Below are 26812 nucleotides of genomic sequence, written 5' to 3'. Positions count from 1 at the left end.
TTCTTGGAACTGGATACTTTCATTCGCTTCTATTTCAACATCCGGAGGTGAAACTTCTCTTCTTACTTCAATTAGTGCATTGAGATCAACACTTGGAAGAAGGAAATAGACAATTTGTGGAGCAACTAAAGAAGACAAGTTCTCAAAAGCAACACCATTTAGATATTTAAAGTAAGAATTATGCTTTAAAAAAACTTAAAGAAGAAAACAAAATTCTGTTGCAAGACTTAAATTCCATAGAAGATTTGAATATCCGTTCATATGTTCAAGCTGAACAAGCACGGATTTTACAAAAAAGAGTTGAACAACAACAAAATCAACAAGCTCCTCCTTCAGCATCAACTTCATTTGGACAATATTTTAATAATTTTAATGGATCTGGAAGTAGTTTCCCAGATTATTAAGTTGTTGGTTTATGTTATGTTAATTTTATTTATTTATAAATTAGTATTAATTATGTATTTTTAATTTTGTTGTTGGTTATGTTATCGTATTTCTTAATTAATAAGTGTTATTGTATTTTTATTGTGTTTATTGCAGTTTTACTTTATAATTTGATTAGTTAAATTTATTGTTTTAAAATTAATTGGGTTAAAAAAACATTGTGTTTGGGTTTAAATCAAAACATATAAAAAAGTTAAGGATACATTTTGTAAATAAAAAAATTCATCTTTAAAAAATGAGTTGAACAACAACAAAATCAACAAGCTCCTCCTTCAGCATCAACTTTATTTGGACAATATTTTAATAATTTTAATGGATCTGGAAGTAGTTTCCCAGATTATTAAGTTGTTGGTTTATGTTATGTTAAGTTTTATAATTTAGTATTAATTATGTATTTTTAAGTTTTTTTTTGGTTATGTTATTGTATTTCTTAATTAATAAGTGTTATTGTATTTTTATTATGTTTATTGCAGTTTTACTTTATAATTTGATTAGTTAAATTTATTGTTTTAAAATTAATTACGTTAAAAAAACATATAAGTTGTGTTTGGGTATAAATCAAAACATATAAAAAAAGTTAAGGATATATTTTGTAAATAAAAAAATTTACTTTCAAAAAATAAAGAAATGAACATTGTTCCTTCATATTTGAAGAAACACTGTTCATTTCTTCATTTTGAAGGTGAAATTGAAGCACCATTAGAGAAGATTTATTCATTTTTATCTTCAAAATAAAGGAAAAAGTGAAATTTGAAGGATCATTGGAGATGGTCTAATACTGTATATAACATCAGTTTTAAGAAATTTAAAATATTTGAATAAATATCCCTCAGGACGTACAACGTTTCGCTTATGTATATAATGGGGCCAGATTGAAAGGATAGTTCTAGAAAACATTATGGTTATGCTGGTGTACATATTTCCGAACCAAAAATCTCTATAAAAAAGCTAACATACGCGATTTTATGACAAAAATTAATAATGAGTTTATTGGATATATAATCTGTATGCACGTACAACCCCAACTTCATAAAATTAGGCTGAGGTTGTCTTTGGCTATGAGTTTCACATATTATAGAATTTTTCAAAATAGACAATCCGAAGCAATATATGAAATAGAGGAATCCGTTTTAAAAAACATGATATATATGAAAGTTAAGGAATAAATATAATTTATATTATTTTTAATAGCATCTTTAATGGTTTCCCTCATTTTTTTCTCAAAATGAAGTAAACTCAAAATGAGGTAGAGTTTTACTCCAATAGTTTCCTTCATTTTTTCTCTTAAAAAGGAATATTCTAAGTATATTCTTTTTTTATTTTATTATTAGTTGCAAACAACACCCATTATTTCTAAATTTACAAATTATACCTAACTATTTTAAAAATATAAAATTTAAACAAACAAAATTCTTAGTTTATATTAAAACATTTATTACATAAAGAAAATTACATAACATGACAAAGAAAAAAATTATATTTCACGTTTTTATTTATAAAGTTAATTAATATTTATTTATTATTATGCTTTAAAAATAGTAATATTTTATTTGTATAGTAAATAAAAGTTTAAATATTTGTTTAGATATGTATATGAAATATATGTAAAACTATAAGGATCATTTTGCAAATAAACAAAGCTAAAAAATGAAATGAAGGGATGAATAGTATTCCCTCAAATTTGATGTAATACTGTTCATAAACTTATTTTTTCTCTCAAAATTATATTTCCCTCATTTTTTTATGTTTTCCCTCAAAATGAGAGATCATTGGAGATGGTCTAAAACAACAAAGCAAAGCCATATTCATAGTTGCCATCTTTCATATGATGGAATGATGGTTTGGTGCTTACCTAACTTCATCCAAACTTAAAAACTTGTGCTTGCATTGATGACCAAAATTTGTTTTTTTTATAATCAAGGTAATATGTTAAAACAAATCGAACCAATATTGCAAATACTTAAACTAGTCTCACATGCGGTTGCGGATGGCTTGAGTACACATCCATTTCGCCTAATAATTGGTAGAATAATTAAACCGTATCTAAAAACAAACATAGTTTTTCTTTTTAAAACATGATTATTTATTTATGTGCTGCTTAAATAATGACACATTTTGACAAAACAAAATAAATAATGGACACATTATATAGACCAGAGAACATAAAGATCGGGTTAAAACCAAAGACGACACAGGGCTACAAAAATGTCGGAGGACAGACACTGCTGAGAAGAATATTTTATATAGTCATCGTATTACATAATACTACCAATTTTTAATTAAAAGATAATAAATAATTATAACACAGTGTTGGGACTTTGTTGTGTTACCGCTTTCCCGGCTTTCCCACTGTTCCGATGCAATGCATTTACACCAACTTTGCTTTCAAAGTTTGATAGATTCTTCTTATCACAATTTCAAGTTTGTAATTGCATTTGGACTTTCAGGCAAACGGACCATAAGTACTCGGTCTTCACATTTTCACATAACTGTCTTTTTCCTTTTTAATATTATTATATCCAATATAGATTTTTTAATAATAAACATCCATTACAAATTTTTGATATGAAAATATTAATATTCTGAAGTATATATTAGTAACTAAAATGAAATTGATGGAATAAAGATAGATGGTATATGAAATAAAATCCTTCCATTCAATTTTCTTCATATAATTTAATATAGAAATGTATTTATGAATGCTTAATTCTACAATATATTACTCTTCGAATATGATATCCATTTGGATTTATATGTAATGACGTCTGACAGTTTGAATATTTTTTAATCAAAACTTATACGGATATTTTTTTTGGATGAGTTTACATGTCTAACGGTGGAATTGAACAGTGGAATATAATACGAATAATGGTTCAGACTTCAGAGTAGACAAAAGTGGTTTGATGCATGAATGAATCTCGCATCACATGTGTGATAAGAAAGTATCTTACAAATCAAAATTAAACGTTAACTAATAATTGGAACGTGCCGGGAAAAACAACAAAGGAGAGGAGACTTTGGATATTTTGGTGGTCAAGATGGGGACAGTGTAGACATTTGGATCAAAGCGTGTCCCATGTTGACTAATTCTCATTAATTTGGCGCGTATCATATCATATGGTAAGCTAAAATCATTCTAAACACATGCTAAAAATATTATGAATTTTAAAACTAATTTAAGACTATTTTTTCTCTTTCAAAACATACTGTATCTTCTTCTTCTTTTTTTTTTTGTATAGAAAATGGATGTTGAAGCTTTAATACGTAAAGACGCTTTGCTCTATATAAATAAGTAGATGTTGTTTGCTAATCCAGTTGGCTAGTTGAAATAATGTTATGCTTTAAATCCACTAAAAAACTGGTGAGTGGACTACTTGACGGCTACACATTCAGAGATAAAAAAAAAATACTTTACTTTCTATACAAAATCTTTAAACATCTAGAATTCGACTTTAATTTTCCATAAAATATTAGAGAAATTAAAGACCATGAATCATATTGACAAAAAAAGGAAAAAACAATATTCGCTTTCTTAGATTTACAAAATACTACACAACATTTTTGGTTATCCAAATATCAAGGTAGTATTTGAAACATATATAACTCAATCTAGTAATACGATAAAGTTATGGCTGATGTCAATTTCTTTTTATAGGAAAAAAGTGTGATCCTACAATCCGGACCCGGTGATTCATTCCTGACTTGGTTTGGATACATTCAATTCTCCAATTCTTTCTCTCCTGATTTGATTACTAATTTTCTATCTTTTCTTCCATGGTTCATGTATTGTCCATGGATAAATAAATATGCATTAAACTATTTTTAATAACGTTTCATTAAATCGATGTTAAAATAGTCGTGCTCCCACTTGCAGAGAATCCTGAAGCCACGGTCGCATACGCCCAGCACATAAGGTGCTTCAGCTGATTCTGAACCGTGATATGCTTCCATGAAGTGTTCTTAAAGTCGGTTGTGATTGCATAACCAAAAGATTTATCAGAAGAGTTTAGAAAATTTTAAGAGATTAAAGGTTGACAAATAGTTAAGAGAATTCGAATGTATCCCTGTTTGTGTGCCAACACAATATAGCAACGATGATATCATCAGAAAGGTGTTGACAAAAATTATCATCAGAGAGGTAAAAAACATGACCAAGTTCTATTTTTCAGGCGAAAGAAAACAAAACGTGAAACGAATCAAGCATAAGTGAGCACAAAATGTGGGCCTTATCATACTACTGGGCCTTGTTCTATTTTCTTACGTTCAAAAGATTTCATACAAAGAGTTGAATCTCGATTGGAAGAATTGAATATAATAAACCAACGTGATTTCGTTTCCAAGTGTATAAACAACAAAGTACATGCAAACCTCATGATCCTTTTCATTCATATGACGTGATAACCAAAACAGCTATTGAGTCCTCAAAAGCCATCTCTTAGGTACATTATAACCTTTGATATAAAACAAGTTAATTTCATGATTACACAAAATAAATAAACAATAAAACAAGTTATGCGCTGTAATCCTCTATCTAATCTGGTTTTAAATAGCTTAGAAAAGGTAGGAATATCATGCACATCCTAAGAGTCTTGATGATGGTTCCTCATGTTTCAAACATGTCTATGTTTCTCTTAACTACCCTCGCTATTGTCATCATCATCTCGACCGTCATGGCAAAACCCTCTATCTCTACTAAAATGTCGCCATCATCTCAAGATTTAGATTCTTCCTTTAAGGTGAAATCCAAGAGCTTTTTGCCAAAGTTGTATGGTGATTATGGGTTTTGGAACCCTAGCCCGGTTTACGGAGGAGGTTTCCCTTACCCTGGGCCTGTTCCTCATGCCAGTCTAGATTTGAAACAGAGACATAAGAAGCCGAAATGAAACCGGAAGATATGTTGGTTATGTTCTTCAACTTTTCTACTACCTATGTGGGTGTTCTCTAGATAAGGTAGTGCTCAAGGCTAGTGTAGTTACTGCATAATGCATCATGTCTTCATTTTTGTTTTGTAATACATCCAAATAGTTTTATATACACATCTTGTTCCAGATAACCCGTGTAAAGTGTTTTATAATTTTAAGAACATGTCAATACTAAAAACTATGATCAAGATTCAGGAATCGAGCTCAAGTAAAGATCTTGCGTGCTTTTTTTTATTTTTTTATTTTCTTTCTTTTATAGCCGTAATTTGGCTATTCATATACCGTCCAACTATAGTGTGGTTGACACCTAATTATACAAACAAAATTAATGTCTGTATGACAAAGATCTTACACAGAATTAAAATATAAAATCGTTGATGTAACGCCTATCTACCTCACGGCCTTGCTCTATATAGAAAAGTCTTTTCCAAAGAATGTGTCATGCATATTAACTTGCAGGCATGTTATCAAGTTTCCATTAAACCCGTCAGAAGTTTAGATATCTATTTATATATACGTTAGTGCGTGGCGGATCTATAAATATTTTCTATCTCGGATAGTTGTAATATGTAAATATAATATGAGAGTACTTACTCGTATGACAAGATATATTGATAGAAAACATCGAGTTTCGAATTGCAACTATAAACATGTTGAAGGTCATTATACATATAATGATAAGATCCAATGGAGAGCAGAGACCACCTTTTCTTCGGGTGTACGTTTTCGGCGGAGATATGGTCGAACCTCACCAGAGGGATCCTCACTCACCGCTATACCACAGATTGGTCTCCTATCCTTCAGCTTATCTCTTCCCCAAACTCGGACCGCGTTCAGCAATTCCTCATTCACTATCTTTTTTAAGCTGCCATCCACGCAATATGGCAAGAGAGAAATCAACGCAGGCATGGTGAACAACCGTCCACGGCTCAGCGAATCATCAAGACCCTGGACAAGACAATGAGGAACCGCCTAAGTACTATCCAGAGACACAACCCTTGTTTCAAGGACGGATTAGTACACTGGTTTACTTCTCGCCCAAATGCAGTGACTTAGAGCATTTCTAATGGTTGGTTCTATTTTTGGCTATAAATATAGAGTTCTCTAAAAATAGAGAGAAGGAGTTTACTCCAATGGTCATCTCTATATCTGACTCTAAAAATATATATTATATTTTATTCCTTAATATTAATTGCTTATCAGACCCTTTACTTTTAAAATTTTAAAATTGTTCTATCTATTTTATTTTTAACAATAATTCAACATAAACATATTTTTAACATTAATTATTATAAAAATTTATTACATCACATAATAAAAAGATTAGCAACTAATACATTTTTTTAAGCATCAGAATTAGTATACTTTTCTCACAAATGATCAATCAGCTTCGAAGTGAAAAATGAACCTCTTTGTCTCTGATTTTTCTATATCGCCCAAGAAATTCTTGAAATCGGGTAGTTTCATCTTCTGCTATTTCCACCTCTGGTGGTGGAGCTTCTCTTCCAACTTCAATTGGTGCATTGAGATCACGCTCATCTTCGATTATCATATTATGTAAAATTATACATGTGTCATTATGTCATGTATCACATTTTTTCCCCAAAAACGAGTTGGTCCTTTCACAATTGCAAAACGCGATTGGAGAACTCCGAATGCACGTTCTACATCTTTCCGACATGCTTCTTGTTGTGTAGCAAAATATTTTTTCTTAAGACCCATTGGCTCGTGAATAGTTTGCACAATGGTGAACCATTTTGGATATATATCATCCGCTAAATAATAACCCATATTAAACTCTTTTCCTTGAATGACATAATGACAAGGAGGAGCAATACCTTGAGCGAGATTGGAGAAAAGATGGGAATTCTCCAACACATTGATGTCATTATTGGTGCCTGGCATTCCAAAATACGCATGCCATATCCAAAGATCATAATCTGCTACAGCTTCAAGAATTATTGTTGGCAATCCACTATGTCCCGCATATTTCCCAGCCCATGCGGTAGGACAATTTTTCCTTTTCCAGTGCATGCAATCTAGGCTACCAAGCATTCCTGGAAAACCTCGTTTTTCACCAATGTAAAGAAGTCTTGCAACATCATTGGCTGTTGGTGAGCGTAAGTATTGCTCCAAAAAAATATCCACTATAGCTCGACAAAAACGTTTCATGCTTTCGATTGCTGTTGATTCGCCTATTTTAACGTACTCATCTGTGGCATCTGCTGGAAGCCCATACGCTAGCATCCGGAATACAGCTGTTCCTTTTTGAAGGGGTGACAGTCCAAGTCGACCAGTTGTATCCCTCCTTTGAGTGAAGTAGTTGTCATGACTTTCAACTGCGTTAATAATACGAAGAAATAGAGAACGAGACATACGATACCTTCTGCGAAACATAGCATCATTATACAGTGGAGTTTCAGAGAAGTAGTCATTGAACAATCTCTCATGTGCACTTTCTCAATCACGGTGGATGAAGGCACGTCTTCGAACCGAGTTGTCGTGGGTCTCATTGTTGCTTTGTTGATTGAGAAGGTATTGAATGATCAAGTTGTTATTAGCAATAACAATTTGTATTGCTTGTTCTTCATGGTCAAGACTTTTGATCATTTCCATATTATCATCATCATCTGAAGATGATGATGAATCAAGGAAATTTGGAAGATTTTGGAAATTAAAATTCATTTTGAGAGAGAAGATTTTGAATGAGCAAAGTAAAATGTGTTTGTAATATTGTGATGATTAGAATGTAGATTTAGTGATATTTATAGAAATATGATGAGTGAAAATGTGTAAATGTAGGTTTACATTTAGTATGAGTAGTTGGAGAGATATAAAGAAAAATTTAGTTAAAGAAGAGAAAGTTACGTGTAGTTGTTTTCAATATGTGTAGTTGAATAGAAATAAATGTGACAATTTAATGTAAAGTCTCTTGTGTAGTTGGATTCTCAAATCTATTTAAAATATGTAATAAATTAAGTTAAAGCTGTATGTGTAGTTGGAGTGATAAATGTGAGAATTTAATTTAAAGCTTTATATGTAGTTGGACTCATGAATGAGAGAATTTATTGTAGATTTTCACTAGTCCAAAACGTGAGAATATAGAAGTCACTATATCAACCTCTATAAATACTATAACATCTTGGCTTTTTAATCCATTCACAACATTAAACAATTCCATAAATTCTTGACACATTTTCTTTCCTTTTTAACTAAAAATGTTTGAACGTGGTTCTCGTTCTGCTGGGTACTCTAAAGAAGAAGATAAGCTTTTATGTCAAGTGTATATGGAAATTTCTCAAGACCCGATAACAGGTGTTTATGAAACATCCGACAAGTTTTGGGATCATGTGGTGGAAGCTTTCGAAAAAGAGAAAGCTTCAACTTGGAGTGAGCGTACCAAAAAATCTATTCGATGTAGATTTCAAACAATTGAGAGAGCAACAAGGAAGCTACATGCATGCATCAAACAATGTGAAAATAGACGTCCAAGTGGTGCTTCAAATGATGATATTGTAATTATTAATATATAACTTTTTAATTTTTTTGTTGTTAATTGAAGTTTTATTTATTATGTTTAATACTTATATGCAGTTCAATCAAGCTAAAGAAATGCTAATGGAAGATCCAAACTTCAAAACCGGTTGGAAATATGATCATGTATGGAGTATTATTAAGAATTTTGAAAAGTTTAAAGATGGTGTCACTTCCGCTAAAAAGATATCAAATCCATGTGGTTTCAGGTATATATCTTATGAGTCTGAAAATCCTACACCAGATTCTGCTACAAAAGCATCTGCAAGTTTTTCTACATTTTCTATAAACTTAGCTGATGAAGACGACTTTAGTGGCGGATCTCCATCTCAACGACCAATTGGAGTGAAAAAATCCAAATTGAAAAGAAAAGTTGATGATCAAACATCGGCTGTTATCCAAATTTTAGAAGAAGGAAATAGACAACTTGTGGAAGAGTTAAAGAAGACAAGTGCACAAAGACAACACCACTTGGAGATTCAAAGTAAGAATTATGCATTAAAAAAACTCAAGGAAGAAAATAAAGTTTTACTTCAAGACTTAAATTCCATACAAGATCCAAATATCTGTGAATATGTTCAAACTGAACAAAGACGAATTTTAAAGAAAAGGGTTGATCAACAAGCTCCTTCTACATCTACTTCATTTCATTCCGGCAATATTTTGGTGATTTTCATGGAGGTGGAAACGACTTAGCAGAATATTAGACTACTAATCTAATAAATTAGTTTTTATCTTTAATTTTTAGTATTAATTATGTATTTCTAATTTTATTATTTATTATATTATTGTATTTCTTTGTTTAATATATATTGTTATTTATTTTTAAGTTACAATAATTTTATAATAAATAATTAGTAGTATAATTTGAATTAAAAGTAATATTGTTAGTTATATTATTGTTTAGGTATAAAATAAAAATATCTTAAAACTAGAGGACTGTTTTGTAAATAAAAAAGTTCTGTTCTAAAAATAGAGCCATGAACAGTGTTACTTCAAATATAGAGCAACACTGTTCATTTCTCTATTTATAGAGCAAGATATAGAGCATCATTGCAGTTCATTTAACTCTAAAAATAGAGTTTATAGCAAGATAGAGAGCACCATTGGAGATGCTCTTAGGCTCTACTCTGTTTTGTTTGTAAAAATTCAAAAACTCAACACTCTGTTTTGCTTGTAAAAAGTTGTTTTTTTAGACTGAATAAATTTTTACATTCTCTAAAAAAAGGAAGGAATAACCAATTCGAAAATTAGTCAATATTCTGGCGTAAATCTTTCTGTTATTAAAAGTTAATCTAAATTGGAGTTCCATGATAAATTAAATCATCAACAGACACATTCATGATATGATGACAATATCCTGGTAATGACCATCAATTTCGTTGGATTAGAAAAATTGGTTAAAGCTACAAAACAGATCTGCTGATTTATCTTTGTCCAGGTCAAATATCATCTACCAAAACAAAAAAAAAACAAAACCGGTGTAGTTGCTACTAAAAAACGGCAAAAAAATCAAGTAAAAATCATTTTTTTCTGTCAACAAATGATAAAACTAATCGTATTCACACTTTGATTACTATACTAAAAAATTTCAAACCTTATTAGCCGTAAAGTCAAAGTAATGGCGTGTTGACTAAAATGTTATAATGTTTCTTTCCTAATATTTTCTACTAACTAATTTACAAATAGCCTTAAAACCGTTGACCACTTCAATGGCTTCGCTCCTCTTCTTCTTCTTCTTCTTCATCATCACTCGCCAAAATCTTTTGAACTTTCTTCTTCTTCCCTTGTTTCGTCTCTCTCCTCCTCCTCCTCCACAACCAAGTCGATGGCTTTTAATTTCTCACGCTTCGATGCTCAATCCGCCGCCGAGAAAGCCGTATCGGTGATCGGGTTAGGTTACGATCTCTGCTCCGACGTTCGTCTCTCGTCTTGTAAAGCCACACCCGACGGGTCGAGGCTGGTCGAAATCGACCCGACCCGGAATCGAGACCTAGTTTTCCCCGGAGGGGTCGTCGTCAACAACGTCTCGAGCTCGATTAAGTGCGATAAAGGAGAACGCACTCGTTTTCGCTCCGATATACTCTCTTTTAACCAGGTTTACTTTCATTAGCCTTAGCTTTGATTTCCCCTGATTCGTTGAGTGAGTTGTTTTAATATGTTTTTGGGTTCTTTGCGTTGTGTAGATGTCGGAGAAATTCAATCAGGATATGTCACTTTCCGGGAAAATCCCATCGGGGATGTTCAATACCATGTTTGAATTGAGAGAAGGTTGGCAAAAAGATGCTAGCTCAGTGAAGACGCTAGCTTATGATGGTTGGTTTATTAGCTTGTACAGTGTAGAGCTCGTTAGGTCACAAGTTACTCTGCGTGATGAAGTGAAGCGTGAGGTGCCTTCTTCTTGGGACTCTGTTGCTCTTGCTGGGTATGATGAAAGGATGAAACTTTTGGAGTTTTGAAACTGCAATTTCGGATCTTTTGTTGACGGGTGAGATTGATTTTGGGTGTTATTATGTTTTGATAGGTTCATTGAAAAATATGGTACTCACATAGTTGTTGGAGTGACTATGGGAGGCAAAGACGTGGTTCACATGAAGCAGCTGCGTAAGTCGAATCACGAGCCTGATGAGGTCCAGAAGCTGTTGAAACAATTGGGTGATAAAAGATTTTCGGTTGATCCAGTCCAAAGTGTCTCTCCTGCTGGTGTTTATTCTGGAAAGCCAAAGGTAAAGAAAGAGTCTTGAGAAGCTCTCAGTCATTCTCGCAATGCAAAAACCTGAGATGTTTTAATGGTTCTGCAGGAGGAGAATCCTATCCAATGGGGAATTCATGGGCAGTTTGGTTCCTCGGTTAGTCGTCCTGTTATCATGCGCTCCAAGAACGAGGTTTGCTTCTTTCTCATCACTAATGCAGTGAATCACATGGGTTTCTTGTTTTAACTTAAACCTGTAAATTGAATAAAAGACGTGTACTTTTGCATCTCCAGGATTTGGTGAGCATTTGTATCAGAAGAGGAGGTGTTGATATGGGTCAAAGTCATGATCGTTGGCTCTCAACAATATCACAATCACCAAACGCCATATCCATGTGCTTTGTTCCCATAACTTCGCTGTTGAGCGGTCTCCCAGGAACAGGGTTTCTTAGTCATGCAGTGAACTTATACCTCCGATGTGAGCATTTTGGTTCTTTCTTTCTTCTTTTGCTTCTTAGTTACTCAACGGTTCATTCAGGTGATAAAGTTTATATAAAATGCTGTAGATAAGCCACCGATAGAGGAGTTGCATCAGTTTCTTGAATTTCAACTTCCACGCCAATGGGCTCCGGTGTATGGAGATCTCCCTCTTGGACTACGCCGCAGAAAACAAAGTTCTCCGTCCCTTCAGTTCTCTTTGTTGGGTCCAAAACTATATGTCAATACATCAAAGGTACATACATGTGCTCTTCACATTGCTGTAAAGTAATACATAAATCTTTACTCATGTTAAAAATGTCAATCTCAAAAACTGTTTTTTCTTAGGTTGATTCTGGTGAGCGACCAGTAACTGGACTACGCTTATTCCTGGAAGGGAAGAAAGGAGATCATCTAGCAATCCACTTGCAACACCTCTCTACATGCCCTCCAAGTCTCCACCTCTCACACGACGACACCTATGAACCCATCGATGAACCAACCGATAAAGGATATTATGAAGCTGTGAAATGGGGGATCTTCTCACACGTATGCACCTTCCCGGTTCAATACAACGGAGCACGGTCTGATGATGCAGCATCTATTGTGACCAAAGCCTGGTTAGAAGTCAAAGGAATCGGGATGAGGAAAGTTCTGTTTTTGAGGCTCGGTTTCTCACGGGTTGCATCAGCTGTTACACGTAGGTCTGGCTGGGATAATCTCTCATCAATCTCACGCAAATCAGGTGTTTTCTCGATGATTAGTACAAGACTAAGCGCAGGTTTAAGTCCAAACCCGACAGCAATGAAGCCACAGTCTAAGATCGATATAAACTCAGCGGTTTATCCTGGAGGGCCATCTCCGCCTGTGAAACCGAAGCTGCTTAGTCTTGTAGACATGAAGGAGGTGGTGAGAGGTCCGGAAGTACCACCTGGATATTGGGTTGTGACTGGGGCTAAGCTTTGTGTTAATGCAGGCAAAATCTCAATCAAAGCTAAATATTCTCTGCTCACTGTTGTGTCGGAAGATTCGTTGGTCTGAGAGATTCATTCAGTGGACATAGAAGGGTGTGTAAGTGGGGAGCAAAAGTGGTGTGTCTGTTGGATTTTTGCAGGTTTTTCAGTTTGTGCTTAGCTTTGAGGTAATCTCATCAGGTGTTTTGGGGTTTGTGAAAATTTTATTTATATGTTTGATGTAAATGTTTCATTGTATATTTGATAATGTTGAATTTACTATTTACATATAGAATATATGTTTGTGTAGAGCGGAACATAGCTTGATGAAATGCAACAGTTTTGTGTTTTACATTCTAATGAAGTTGTAGGCAGGAACAATCTCTTGCAAGTTACAATTGTGGATCGATCACCTTGTGTACCAGTAGTTGTATGCATTATGTGAAAAACGTTATTCTCTCTGTTCAAAGAAAGTTTTTTTTTTGGCAATGATTCTATTTTCCTAACACATGGTACCAAGAAACATGCACCAACTTGTAGGGTTGAAAGTAGTAGTTAAACTCTCTTTTCTTCAAAAGAGGACTCAACTTAAGTAGAACACCTTTCTAATTGCCAATTACTGTCTTTTCTGAAAATGTTAGTATTGTGTATAAGATGTATAAAACATTAAAACATAAAGCAATATGAATGAATGAATACTCCAATGTGAAATGTTCAACATTCAACTCTTTTTTTCGTATTCAACTCTAAAAACGTTGAAGTCTATTCCATTTTCCTTTCTGACTTTTTTTCACTGTATGTTCAGTAATCTCTTGAAATTTCGAAAGCAAACACATACACTTTTAATTCTTGTATATAATAAATAAAACAAACGAGACAGGAGAAAAAGAAAAATAGAAAACAAAAAGTGCTGTCAAAAAAAAAAAGTAGAAGAAGAAAAAAAAATCTGGCAACGGTTTCAAACTTCAAACATATTTGCCAGGCAAATTTGATGACTTTTGCGAACAACTCAATCTCTCTTACGCGACGTCGTTTTATGACAACGTAAAATCCCCACCGACCTCGACTTGCTAAGCTTCATCGTCGTCGTCACCGGTCTCTCTCTCTCGACAAGAATTCTGATCGTAACCACCGTATCATCTCCAACGGCGTCGTTTGGATCCGGTCCCACTTTCGATCTCCCCATCGCACCCACTGATCTCGATCTCAACACACGATTCCGGCGACGAACCGGTACCGGAGAAACCAGCGGCTCCATGACTCTTCTCTCGAACACATCATCTTCCTCCTTCGTCACGCTAGAAACCTTGCTCTGTTTTTCTTCAACCACGAAAACGTTTTCCGATCTGTCTCCGCTCCTCCTCCTCCGCAGCCGATTCCACACAGGACACGCCTGAGACATCTTCCTCACCGAGCTCAAACACTCCACAACCTCCGACATATCTGGACGTTTCTCCGCCGTCGATCTCACGCACCTCGCCGCCATAACCGCTAATCTCCGTATCACGGCGGATTTAGGACGGTTCCTGATCCGGAAATCACAAATCGCGGCGGATTCGCCTCGTTTTATCAAAGGCACCGCCCAATCTACGATACACGGCGGACTAAAACTCAAATCGATGGCGTCTCTGCCGCTAATAATCTCCAGCAGCAATATCCCGAAGCTGAACACGTCGCTCTTCGCGGTTAGATCCGCCGGCGCTAAGTACGACGGATCTAAATATCCCAGCGTTCCCGCCGGCGGAGTTGATTTAAGACGCTCGTCCTCCACGTTTCCGATCAACGCCAATCCGAAATCCGCCAGCCTCGCGTTTCCTTCGCCGTCGATTAAAATGTTCGACGACTTGATGTCACGGTGGATAACCGGAGTCTCGGCAGAGTGAAGCGCGTGGACGACAATCGCGATCTGAAGCGCGTGTTTGATTCTCCGGTTCCAGCTGCTTATAATAAGCGGCGGATTTAACGAATGCAGGTGATCGTGTAGCGTTCCGTTAGGCATGTAATCGACGACGAGCAGCTTTGTTTTTCTCCGGTGGTCAACGCAGTAACCGATTAAGTTGACCATCCACCGGTGACGAATTCGTGAGAGAATCTCGATCTCGTTGTCCACCTGGTTTACGCTATCACCGGCTGCGACGATCGTGGTTCGTTTGACGGCGGCGAGGAGCTTACCGCCGTCGAGAACCGCCTTGTAAACTCTGCCGTGGCTACCTTTCCCGAGGAAATTAGTGGCGGAGAAGCCGTTAGTAGCGGCGGCGAGTTCGTCGTAGTTGAAAATCCTGAGCTTAGAATAAAGACGCTTCTCCTTCTTGTGAGGAGATTTTGATGATCGACGTTTAGGGTTCCAGTTATAAGGATCGCAGATTGAGACGGCGGATTCGCCATTGCAGGAGAGATAGCCCATGAGGAGAGATGGAGAGAGAGAGAGGAGGAGAAGAGTGAGAGAGGAGCATGACTGATATTTGAAGAAGAAGAAGATAGGAGTGAGATTACTGTTGAACAGCTTTGATGCAAGAAAGCAAGAGAAAGATAGTGTGAAAACAATCAAAAATGTTTTTATTGACTCTACTTTCTTCTTCCTTTTTTTCTCTCTTTATTTTAAAAGTTGCTCAATTATTTTATTTTTAATGATTTTTTTAATTTGCATTTAACGTATGTGTATCTGTGCATGAGTGTGTGTAATTATTAATTTCCTTAATAAGTTGATGATTTCCAAAATTATTTCCGCATTCGATATAATTACCTAACGTTATAATGATACACTTTTAGAAGTAAAGATTTTGCATGCACCATTATGATGATACGCTGGATGTATTGGTGGATAATTGAAAGCAAATATGTAATAAATAAATTCGATATATGGTATTGGTATGGTTCCATAATCGGAATTTTGTCTCATACGAAACTGTAGTCGGTGTACACTGTAGACTGTAGAGCCCCTTTGTGAATGAGACCAAGCGGGAATTAATATGAGAATGGGCGTTCAAAGTTTTTTAATCGGAACAAACAACAAAAAATATATTTTTTTCATCCATAAACTTTTCTGTACACATAAAAAGGCGACTATGGCAATTTAATGTACGTAGATCATTATTATGGACATTGACTCATGAGAACAATTTTTGTTTTGCTGTTTTTTCTTAAACCAAATTTAAGTCTCGTTCATTCCCGAATCACTGAAATCAAGGATATAAATTGGGTATTCTAATTCAGCAATTGCAATGCCTTGTGGACTCAATGCTCTCGGCCACGTGTGATGTTTGGGATTTGTGACTTGTGGCTCACGGTTATGATATTAAGGAAAATCTCTGTTTGCTCTTTTCCTTTTCTCTCATGTCAATCGTACCTCAAGTGAAGCAGCTCACATATTGGCAAAAAAAGGATGCATTAATTTGAATTTCTTCTCAAGTTGTTATTTTCCTCCTAGATGGTTAACACCATTCTTGTATCAAGATTATGCTAACTCTAAAATTTTCTAATAAATAGATTTTGTCGGAAGAAAAAAACACTTAGATGGTCATCGACAATCTGGTTTACGGTTTAGATAATATGAAAAATCTAGGTATGCTTGTTTTTATTTCATTTTGTAACATTATATTTTTTTTTCTCACCAAAAAAGGAACACATTATCTTTGATTTTAAGATTTTTAACGACACCCAAGTTTCTATTTGTTTAATTAAAAAAATGCCCCTATTCAAGATGTTATGTACCCGTCCCCGTACCGCCACCTAGATTGATACCGGTATTGCGACTGAGATGCTATGTACCGGTACCGCCACCGAGACCGATCCCGGTTATGTTTGCTGCTCACCTGCCTTTCGGTGGCTTCTTTTTCGTCAAATGATAACCTTTTTTTTTTTTGGTAAAATGTTAAAGTCAAATGATAACCTTAAATTGTCGATAATGTAGTTTGTGGTAAGATAATATGAAACTTTAGTTCTATTTTTTAACACTGTCCAATCTTCATTTTTTTTGTTTTTAACTATGTTATTAAAGACATTCAAGTTCTACTTGGTACCAAACTAGATTCGCCTAAACAGCAAACTAGCTGTATAAATTATTTCGAACAGAAACATTATGAGCTTCCAAAGCGCAATGCTAGTTAATAATTATTATCTAGTAAATGTTTATAAGAATTGTTGGAAACTGAATTCTGCGATTGAAGCCAATATATTTATATGATCAGACGTCGAATTATTAATCAAAAGATTAAAATAACTTCAGATGCCAACAATCTACAAAGAAGGGCGATTGGATGTAAGGAAATTTTTGATTCAACGATTCGCTTGGATATTTTATAATGTAAAAATAGCAAAAACATTTGCACTAACACCTCTTATGGTTTAAGAATCAACACAAGTGGTCTTTTTAACTCTTAAACAAAACCTTCCGGATTACTGCAATGGTGAGAACATCATCCATCTACAACAACAGAAGAAACAAACACTACATCAGAAATTTCTACAAAATGTATCAAAGGTAAAAAAGAAAAAAAAAAAAAAATGTAAAAATCTTGCGACCTAAGAGACACGACTCGGTTATTATCACTTCTTAAGGTTTCTTTCTATAAACTGTCCTAAGATCAAGTTCAAGAAACCACAAAAAAAAAAGCTTCATTTCAGCACCACCTTGTCTTAGGCTGCGTGCATCGTTGACCTCTCCCCAGTAATTCATCATACATCATCATTGCAATCTGAGTGAATACAATTTTGTATCAGTGTTGATTCTTATGCTGATTACAAAGTGTTCTAGTCCCAGGGTTTCAGAGAAAATATAACAGCATTTCAAGCATATTCAATCGCATTAACAACGAACACTACCACACAGAATCAACCAGAAATTACCCATTTTTCTAGGAAAAATACTTCCTAAGGCTCCGTTTTAGAAAGAAAAAACTATAACCATGATGTCAAATCAAGTAAAAGACCTAACTCCAAGACTAGAGGATAAATTGACTCACATCACTCTTGTTGATTGATCTTCATCTAGTCTCGTCTAGACCTACAAAGGAAAAAAGTTGATTTATGCTCAATGAATGCAAGACACTGGATAATTGAGTAACGATAAGTAAAATAAAACCACAGGACAGACTCTGCTAAAGGGTTTTTCATATCTGAGCAGTATGTTATCGTCGACTATCCATCTATTCACAAGTGGAGTGTACTCTATTAAAACATTAGATGTGTAGAAGAAATAGAAAAAAAACCTGACTTTCAATTTTCAATCATATACACATCAAGATCTTAAGGGCATTTATCAAAAAAAAAGATCTTAAGGGCATGGACCTAAGAAGGCTTAAAGGTAAGTAAAATTACATAATCGCATGAGCAAACCCAACACAAAGAGAAAAATCAGAGGTTCTAGAGAATTTTAGAATTAACAAAGTCCATGAACATATAAATACCCAAATTCACTACACTAAGTAAATTATGATCATCAACCTTATATGTAAAACATATCAACTCTAAACTTAGCCCACAATACCCATCAGGACCTTGTTTAATCTATCTATGATGATCCAGAAGCATGTGAATGATAGATACGTGACACTACATTTACCACTATTGAGCATCAAATCGAAGAACGCAGTCAATTGTGTAATCAATAATTCATCACTCTGATTTACATCTTCAACAACATGTTTCTTATCATCAATCCACTAAAACATTCAATTTGAGAACTAGACTAAACAATCAAATCAATTTCGAGAATTTTTTAGCCTATCCCACAATTGTCTTTCACTTTTTTTTTTTGTCTAGAGCTTAGTTCGTGCATTTCAGATATCAGGCAACTAAGCATGTATACTATACCATCAAGAAATTGACAATGAAGAATCGAGATAAGAACAGAGAGAGGGTACCTTCAACGATCCAACCACGGCGTGAAGCCGAGAGCATCGAATTGAGCAAAGCGGAAGCAGTAGCCGTGTGGTAAGGGAGCATCGTCTCCACGCAACAGCTCAATTCTACCGGAGATCTTTCATTCCAAAGAAGTTTACGGAAAATTTCAGGATGGATCAAATCGGCAAAATCAGTGTTTCAGAATGTTCTGGAGAAAGGTTTTACCTGAAAATGCGGTTCGAAAGAGGGCTCTGTTTAGGCATCCGAAAAGCGGACCGTGGCGATGCCGGCATGGGCTTGGGTCCGGCGGAAAATCTAAACGCGGCGGCGGATGCCCGGCTTGCGGCGGAGCGGAAGACGGATCTGGCGGCGGACATTGGCGTTTACGATCTTTCGATTAGGAATTTTTTTTTTCTTCAATTCGACAGAGTTCAGGGCTTTAGGGTAGGGTTTTGCTTGCGGATAAGTGACACGCGTCAAATCCGAATTTGTGTACTTTGGGCCCAAAAATTTACATAAGTTAATTATAAATTTAGAACACAATAAATTAACAAGGAAAAGTAAAAAATAACAATAAAGTAATACATGTAAATACAACGTATAACTAAATAAGTATGTAATGTATCGTCGGGAAAAAAATTAATACAGTATGTAATGTTTTTAATTAAAATCATAGGTAAGGTCGGAAGGAGTATATATTTCATCACAAATTAATACATATATAATTAATCAATAAACCATATCCTGAAAAGGAAACAAATTAAAAAAAATATAAAGTTTCGAATTAATAAATAGACCCAGAAAAGGAAAAAAGTGGTTTCAATTTGTCCTTTATATTGGCCGTGATTAACGGAATGAGGACTCTTCTTTTCCTCGTCAAAGAGTCTTTTAATTGATTCTAATTGCTAAGTGCCTTTAAAGAGTGTCCTTTGTCTTTTAGTTGTCACGGCGTTTCCGTTGGTCTTTTCCGGTCATATGTATTACTAAATCGTGTTGTCTATCAGTATATGTAAGTATTACTAACGATTTTAATTATATTAACGAATACCTTTTCACTTCTATTTTCCATATATGCCAAGATTTTCTACCAAAGTATCCGATCAAAGCTGAGTTATGCATTAAAATTAAGGAAAGGACGCAAACAGTATGTGGTTTGTGATTTCACCCTTAGGACCAGTAATTAATACAAGTTTGGTAACTGTTGATGAACCCATCTCAGCTAACAATCCGGCATAATCGATCGATTTTTGTCGCATCTACTACAATATTTCGATTTTAATCCGATCTATGTTTTCTAGATCCATAAATTAAATAATTGGATTGGGTGTGCAAGTAATTATTAGTGTCTCTTTTGCACTTCCGCAAGGGGAGAATGGGCATCTTCATGTCCCCCATCATAAATCATTAAAAGCAGTCACGTTTGGTCCCATATCCATAGTGCTTAACTAAAATTACTTTTAACAAAATATAAGGTGATTATATATTAACATAAGAAAACAACATAAAGTAGCACCATTTCTATATTATACTAGTAATTTTCTTTCATCTGAATATTATATGCAAACGCAAACATCAAAGTTCAAAAACCCATAAAAAAGCAATACCCATTTCAACTAAAAAAAACACAAAAACCCATTTCCCTTTTTTGTTTTTGTTTTTCACTTATATATAAATCTGTTGTAATGATAACAACGATTTTACTTTGACTAATCAACCAGAAGTAATATAACTTAGTGGAAATAAAAAGAAAATACTTTTAAGAGAGTGTAATGATCTTGAGAGAAATTCAAATAACAAATCATCATCAAGGCTTGAACTGATCTCCTTGCTCCTCAACAAACTCCTCAGGCTGTTTGTTCATCATGTTATTCTCCCACTTGGAGTTGTACGGATCCTTGAAGCTCTTCTCCTCCTCGTTGTTGTACGAATACGTCTGGTCGTAGTTATTCTCAGTCGCCGGAGAAGAATAATAACCGGCGGGGCTTTTACGGTGAGGTTTCCGGTAGAAATGGCCGTGGTTTCTGTCGTTGTAAAGGTCGTAATAGTAGTTACCTTTCGCCATGTATCTTGTGTCACTCATGCCTTGTCTCTCCAAATTGTGGCTGTAACCTTTGTACGGTGTTTCACGTTCTAACTCTGTCCCGTAAGCATTGGAGTTGTAGAAGCTTCTCTTGTCTTCATTGTTCTCGGGGAAAGACTCTTCTTTGACATTTTCATTGTACTTGTTGTTGACCTCTTCGTTGTTGTAACCGTTACTGTCGTAGCTCTCTGTCTTCTTCGGGTACTTCTCGTCGTAGCTGTCGTAAGACTCTTCGGTCTCGCTCAAGCTTGGAGTTGAGAAAGTCTCACCGTTGAATTTTTCATCGTACTTGTTGTTGTTGTTGAACTCTTCTTTGTTGTTATTGTAGGTGGTCTCGTGACCATATAAGCCATATCCGTTTTCGGACTCGGGGACAAAGGTAGGATCTTGTTCTTGCTCATTCTTGTTGGGCATGGATTCTTCTACTGAGGTTTTCTCGCTGGTCTCGAGAGGGAGGACATTGTTAGGGTTTTGGGCTTTGGGGGATTCTCGGTGGAATTTGCCAAAGAAGTAGCTGTCTCTTGCATTGGTTTGAGTGGAGAGAAGAACCAGTGTTGTGAAGATGAAGAAGAGGGAACTTCTAGTGGAGAACGCCATGATGTGTTGTGTAGTGTAACAGAGAAAAGAGAAGAAAAAATGTGATATTGTGGACTTAATGAGAGCTAGTGTGTGCTTATATAGAAAGAAGCTCTTTGAGTGATTTTTTCTTTCTTCTTTTTCTTTTTTCTTTTTCTTTAGACATTGTGGACTTTTTTTTTGTGTGTTTATTAATTTGAAGTCGTTAGGTGCAAATGGGGACTGGATAGGTGATAATGGTTGATTGTGGGTCCATTAGGATGAGATGATTTTCAAAGAGGTAGCTCAGCTTTTTTGCCTATAAGACTAGTTTATCAGCAAAAGGTAATTAACCACTTTCGTTTGTTTAAATTCGACCAAAAACTGTTGTCGATTAATTAATTTCGCTAAGATGAAAACATGGATCGTATTTTCGTAGTTTTGTTGAAAACAGTTATATATGGGGTAGGAGTAGATAGGGATGATTTATTCAAATCAGTGGGTGATTTTCTTCCTTCATCAATGTTATTGTCTTTTTTAATTTATAAAATCTGAACTTATATAGTTATATATATATATATATATAAACTTATAATGCTTGGCGTAGCAACTAGCTTATTTTGGACGAAAAAATTGAAAAAAAAAGTTAAAAGAAACAGAAGTGGTGACTAAAATTATTACATAAAATTATCAATCATATGTGAACCAAGTGGACAACAAGTTGGAAGGTTTCCTTCGATTCCGAGCCAACAGGATGTCTCTGATAGTAGTGCGATCAATCATTTTGAAAACAGATTCCGGAGTTGAAGAGGTTCCCTCGTGTAACCGAGTGTTCCTTTCTCGCCAAAAGAGTAGATCGTTGCTTGAGCTGCAAAACGCTTAAGAAGCTTTGGAGAAGACTCATCGAGGAGGTAGAACCAAAATCCTCTCATTAGTTTTGAATTGGTAGCATTTGTTGGAAGTTACAATATCTTTTTTAAAAAAACAGTACTCCAATATTATTTATTTTACCATTCAAACTGCGAAAATGTTAATCGTTAGAACATTTTAAAAAAAAACTTGTCTAAATTATTAACTCGAAACTCTCTATACTATTATCTTATATTCATATTCTGTATGCACTAGAGCAATCCACATGGTTATTACTACTTCATTTTTTTTTTAGTTTCTGAAGTATAGTCGTATACGATAGAAAGAAAACATTTTGTCAGTATTTCGAATAAACATTGAAAAGGCAGATAGTTTTGTGATGTTTATAAACATTTTCTTTCTGATATAGCCCTCCTAAAATAATCGACATAATAGTATCAAGTTGATAATTGAATAGCCTCGAGATGCTTCCTTATGTAAAATCACTTTATAGTTATGTCTTCTAAAGGTCTCAACTTTCCCGATCTTCAAGCAAACCCAAAATTATATATGATTATTATTTCAGATGGTCAGACAAATAAAAACCACATTTGTATAAAGCTGACTTGAAATGCACCAGTAATTTTATCATCACGTAGTCATAATCATTCTTCCTTTGTACTATGAGAAAACAAGAATAATGAATTGTTTGGTCCGATTAAAATTTACATGATTACATTTACATCTGAAGTTACTATATGAATATGCTATTGATAGGTGGTGAAGAAAAAACAATACTCCAATCTTTAGATTAAGCATTTCTATCGTTACCTTTGTGATTGTGATCTGCAAATCTAATGAAGGTTTCAAATGGTGTAGACTCGCTTGGCAGCGGGACGATCTGCGAATATGATACTTTTAGTTAGAAAACAAATATTAGTTTGCAATTCTACATGTAGATGCCTAATTGCCTTTGATTTTGATATTAAATTTTAATTTATATTTCTATAGTATTTACCATAATATCCTTTTGTAGATATGATATGACCGCTCAAGATCAATAGTATGGACAATATGTAGAAAACAATTCATCTTAAAATAATAGCTTTGTTGTAATATATTATATTAACAAAAAAATATATATTGTATAGATAATGATTTTTTATTTCTATAACACATTCTAAAGGTCCAAGTTTTTTTACTGCTTTAAATACTTTTAGCCAGTGAATAAATTATATTATTATCCCAGTGAAAATAATAAACTATATTGTATTACTCTGCAAACATTTTTTTTATATCAAGCAAAAGAAAACTTTTCTTATTTAGTGGTGATTTCACTTTATACAAGAAAAAAAAGAATAGAAAATTTTAAGAAGAAAAAAGCAAAGAGGGAGAAATGGAGAGGCCGAGTAATAATGCGAGGATTGAGGGAGTGTTAGTGGGATTGGGGCGTCCCACTGATCACTATGGAGACACCAATACACACATCATGTTACCCTAAGCCACTATCCTCTCTAGTTTCTACATTGTGTGTGCGACTAAATTTCGTGGCTCTACAGTTGTTTCCATTTTCTATTTCCTTTGTTTCATCATATTGAAAGATACACTTCTACGACATGCACTCACAAAAAAGGTATAGATTCCAAAATTTATATCTGGATAGTTAGGTTAGTCTGTAGTAGATAATCCATCATTATCTGTAATCTAATATCAAAATTAGATAGATGGAAAGAAACACTAGGATTTATAAAGTCAAAGAGATAAATTGTCAAGCAACTTTGACTAAATGGTGGGATGAGTATGAAAGATTTCTGAGAGAGTACGTGTTTTTCGTTTTCAGACATATTTTGAGAAACATATTAACCATTCAAAAAAGCTTAAAGGAATATAAATCAGCAGAACAAAGTGCACGGCATCTTTAATCTTTTAAATTAAAATAAAAATGATACATTAACAAATACAAGTGTTTTTTTTTTTTTTTGTGCAGCCAATACAAGTGAAAATTTCAATGGAAAAGGTAAAGCAAAAGAGAAAGAAGATCTGTGATTATATAGAAAACAATCGGGTGCGAAAAAAAAAAAACATTGAAAAGAAAAAACAAGATTAATGCAATAAATCAATCAAATACTAAAAAATGTTTTTTTTTTTTTTTTTTTTTGCGAAAAGGATTTTCATATTTAATGCATGAGAAACAAAATGATTACAAGCCCAGCCCGACTATAGTAGTTAGAGCAAGAGCCCAATAGAAAGAACACACTAATCTCATTTTGAACCACATAGCCCATAGGCCCAATGACTTAAATTGAAGGGGAAGTTTTATGGTCGTTATCATCGAAGGTGAAGAAGCAATTGTTGAGGGGGTTTTGACAGTGCTATACACTCGGAGAGGGCGCCGTGGAGAGCCATAGTTGAAGAAGCGATGAGGCCCGGTCGTTGTTGGAGTCGCGATAGCTGGAGGCTTTATTCCTGATATAGGAGTCATTGAGAAGGATCAGAGCGTCAGGCGATCGGAAGAGTTGACGGTGGAGACGGTGATTTCTCTCCGTCCATAACAGATATAATGTGTTTTGCCAAGCGAGGATGATGAGCCACTTCTTGTCCTTTGGAGCCGTTAGCGATTGAAGGTCCGCAATGCTGTGCCCCCAAGATCTGATAGGTGAGTAGTTACATCTCCTTGCAATTGGCTCCCAGACACTCCAACTGAAAGAGCAATCGAAGTAAATGTGGTCACGAGATTCAGGCAGAGCGTCACAGAGAAGACATCGAGTGTCTGTGGTGAGGCCCCAGTTAGCGATCCGATCCCGAGTGGGACACCTGTTCAAGATCAACATCCAAGTAAAGAAGCTGTGCCTTGGCGTTCCCCCCTGGTTCCATACAATGGACCTCCAAGGTACTTTTGGTACTGTATTCCGAAGTAGGTGGTAGACCTGACCCGTTGAGTATTTTGTGGAGACTTTTCCATCTATTTCCCATTCATAGTTATCCTCTTCTCTTGTAAGTTGAAGCGTTGTCATATGAATGTGTAGGGAGAGCTGCCTTTCAGATCGGGGAGATGGGAGCATCCAACCGCCATTGCAGTATAGATTTGCCAAAGTAGTATTCGCTGCAATTCCAAGTCGCCTGTCTCCCACAGATTGTAGAAATTTTTGGAGATTCCCAAATGGAGACCAGTTATCTGTCCAGAAGAGGCAACTTCTGCCATTCCCCACTCTGAGTTTGATCCAATCGTAAGCTTCCTCTCTCGATTTAATTATCTTATTTGCAAACCAAGAGTTGGTTTGCTTTAGTTTTGCTGACCACAGATTGTTGACATTACCCTTGAGGACACGTTCCTTGAACCAGGCGACCCAAACTGACCCTGATTGAAAGAAAAGTAGCCATAGCAGTTTGATGATGCAAGCTTTGTTCCAGACATATAGGTTTCTAATACTAAGTCCTCCTTCCGATTTTTGCATAGTGACCTGATCCCAAGATATTCTAGCAGTGTGATGTCCCTCAACTGTTCCTTTCCACAAGAAGGCGCTACAGAGTGAGTTGATTTTCCGGATGCAGAGCTTGGGAAGGACAAAGTTAGAGCACCAAAAATTAGTAATGCCGGCGATCACTGTGTTTAGTAGTTGGAGTCTTCCTGCAAAAGAGAGCGTTTTCACTGACCAGCTGCTTATTTTTCCTTTAATTTGTTGCAGTAACGGCTCACAATTTGCAATGCTCAGTTTCTTAGTACACAGCGGAACTCCTAAGTAACGCATTGGAAGTGTTCCGGGGCTTAGACCAGTGGTCTCCGTAATATTTTGAACCTCCTCCGGAGATAGTCCTGCCGAGAAGAAGCAAGATTTGTGTATGCTTACTGCTAAACCAGATCGAAGTTCAAACTCACGGAGGACTTGAAGAACATTCTGGACAGAGGAGAGTGAGCCATCAATGAATATTAACAGGTCATCAGCAAAGCATAGGTGAGTCAATTTGGTTCCTTCACACTGGTGGTGATATTGAAATTTTCCATCCAAAGCAGCCTGGTTAAGCATAAGGGATAGGCAGTTCATAGCTATTACGAAGAGGTAGGGGGAGAGTGGGTCACCCTGTCTGAGCCCTCTTTTACCTTTGAAATAACCGTGAACTGCACCATTGTAGCCTAGGGTGAAGTTAGTTGTGCAGACGCATGCTTTTAGACATCGAATATAGTGATCGGGAAGTAGAATCCCCTGCAAACAATTGAAGAGGAAGTCCCACGATAGAGTGTCGAAAGCCTTGGCAATGTCGACCTTAATGGTTATGCGTTTGGGACCCGTTTCTTTGTGGTAACCACTCACTATTTCACCCGCTAGGACCGTATTTTCAACAAGAAGCCTCCCTTTGACAAATGCCGTTTGATTATGCAGGATCAAAGAGGGGAGAATCGGCTTAAGTTTTCCCACCATTAGCCTTGAAATCACCTTATACAACGTGTTGCAGCAAGAGATGGGTC

The 26812-nt window shown here is 35.4% G+C and overlaps 6 protein-coding genes and 1 pseudogene across 9 annotated transcripts; 2 read left to right on the top strand and 5 right to left on the bottom strand.

Moving 5' to 3' along the window:
• Positions 1-5015: 5015 nt before the first annotated feature.
• Positions 5016-5435, top strand: LOC18992227. The gene has a single exon (XM_006415601.2). It carries the CDS (start codon positions 5016-5018, stop codon positions 5325-5327), a length of 312 nt encoding a protein of 103 aa, XP_006415664.1. The 3' UTR covers positions 5328-5435.
• Positions 5436-6029: 594 nt separating this feature from the next.
• On the bottom strand, positions 6030-7879 carry LOC112083995 (annotated as a pseudogene).
• A 2734-nt stretch (positions 7880-10613) lies between these two features.
• LOC18992226 (MACPF domain-containing protein NSL1) lies at positions 10614-13382 on the top strand. The gene is made up of 7 exons (XM_006415600.2): positions 10614-10998; positions 11087-11325; positions 11425-11626; positions 11702-11785; positions 11887-12070; positions 12159-12325; positions 12418-13382. Exons 1-7 carry the CDS (start codon positions 10729-10731, stop codon positions 13108-13110), a joined length of 1839 nt encoding a protein of 612 aa, XP_006415663.1. The 5' UTR covers positions 10614-10728; the 3' UTR covers positions 13111-13382.
• A 511-nt stretch (positions 13383-13893) lies between these two features.
• LOC18992225 (serine/threonine-protein kinase-like protein At1g28390) lies at positions 13894-15506 on the bottom strand. Its single transcript, XM_006415599.2, has one exon. It carries the CDS (start codon positions 15424-15426, stop codon positions 14032-14034), a length of 1395 nt encoding a protein of 464 aa, XP_006415662.1. The 5' UTR covers positions 15427-15506; the 3' UTR covers positions 13894-14031.
• Positions 15507-17274: 1768 nt separating this feature from the next.
• LOC18992224 (protein NUCLEAR FUSION DEFECTIVE 6, chloroplastic/mitochondrial) lies at positions 17275-19326 on the bottom strand. Of its 4 annotated transcripts, XR_002898048.1 has the most exons (5): positions 19089-19326; positions 18884-18999; positions 17984-18024; positions 17652-17716; positions 17275-17445 (listed from the first exon to the last, which is right to left on the bottom strand). XR_002898048.1 is itself a non-coding variant. In XM_006415598.2 (4 exons), exons 1-3 carry the CDS (start codon positions 19238-19240, stop codon positions 18005-18007), a joined length of 288 nt encoding a protein of 95 aa, XP_006415661.1. In that variant the 5' UTR covers positions 19241-19326; the 3' UTR covers positions 17275-17445; positions 17984-18004. The 4 variants fall into 4 exon arrangements, 3 of the variants coding, with proteins under 3 accessions (XP_006415661.1, XP_006415660.1, XP_006415659.1); XM_006415598.2 differs by lacking the exon at positions 17652-17716; XM_006415597.2 differs by lacking the exon at positions 17984-18024 and having other exon boundaries at positions 19089-19311.
• Positions 19327-20444: 1118 nt separating this feature from the next.
• Positions 20445-21585, bottom strand: LOC18992223 (protein E6). The gene has a single exon (XM_006415595.2). The coding sequence runs from the start codon at positions 21538-21540 to the stop codon at positions 20668-20670; it is 873 nt and encodes a 290-aa protein (XP_006415658.1). The 5' UTR covers positions 21541-21585; the 3' UTR covers positions 20445-20667.
• A 3134-nt stretch (positions 21586-24719) lies between these two features.
• On the bottom strand, positions 24720-26765 carry LOC112083994. Its single transcript, XM_024152228.1, has one exon. It carries the CDS (start codon positions 26763-26765, stop codon positions 24720-24722), a length of 2046 nt encoding a protein of 681 aa, XP_024007996.1.
• Between the last annotated feature and the right edge of the window lie 47 nt (positions 26766-26812).

Source organism: Eutrema salsugineum, unplaced genomic scaffold, assembly GCF_000478725.1.
Source record: "Eutrema salsugineum unplaced genomic scaffold, Eutsalg1_0 scaffold_5, whole genome shotgun sequence".
Classification (NCBI taxonomy): domain Eukaryota; kingdom Viridiplantae; phylum Streptophyta; class Magnoliopsida; order Brassicales; family Brassicaceae; genus Eutrema; species Eutrema salsugineum.
The sequence above is the reverse complement of the archived record's forward strand: the minus strand, read 5'-3'. Positions and strand labels throughout refer to the sequence as shown.

Excerpts from the sequence above, each read along its gene's own strand:
- LOC18992226 (XM_006415600.2), top strand. The coding sequence starts at position 10,729 with ATGGCTTTTAATTTCTCACGCTTCGATGCTCAATCCGCCGCCGAGAAA. Across the intron at positions 11,326-11,424 it reads GACTCTGTTGCTCTTGCTGG|GTTCATTGAAAAATATGGTA; the intron begins GTATGATGAAAG and ends ATGTTTTGATAG. Across the intron at positions 12,071-12,158 it reads AGTGAACTTATACCTCCGAT|ATAAGCCACCGATAGAGGAG; the intron begins GTGAGCATTTTG and ends AAAATGCTGTAG.
- LOC18992227 (XM_006415601.2), top strand. The coding sequence starts at position 5,016 with ATGCACATCCTAAGAGTCTTGATGATGGTTCCTCATGTTTCAAACATG.
- LOC18992224 (XM_006415598.2), bottom strand. The coding sequence starts at position 19,240 with ATGTCCGCCGCCAGATCCGTCTTCCGCTCCGCCGCAAGCCGGGCATCC. Across the intron at positions 19,000-19,088 it reads CTTTCGAACCGCATTTTCAG|ATCTCCGGTAGAATTGAGCT; the intron begins GTAAAACCTTTC and ends TTGGAATGAAAG. Across the intron at positions 18,025-18,883 it reads CCGTGGTTGGATCGTTGAAG|GTCTAGACGAGACTAGATGA; the intron begins GTACCCTCTCTC and ends TTTCCTTTGTAG.
- LOC18992225 (XM_006415599.2), bottom strand. The coding sequence starts at position 15,426 with ATGGGCTATCTCTCCTGCAATGGCGAATCCGCCGTCTCAATCTGCGAT.
- LOC18992223 (XM_006415595.2), bottom strand. The coding sequence starts at position 21,540 with ATGGCGTTCTCCACTAGAAGTTCCCTCTTCTTCATCTTCACAACACTG.
- LOC112083994 (XM_024152228.1), bottom strand. The coding sequence starts at position 26,765 with ATGGTGGGAAAACTTAAGCCGATTCTCCCCTCTTTGATCCTGCATAAT.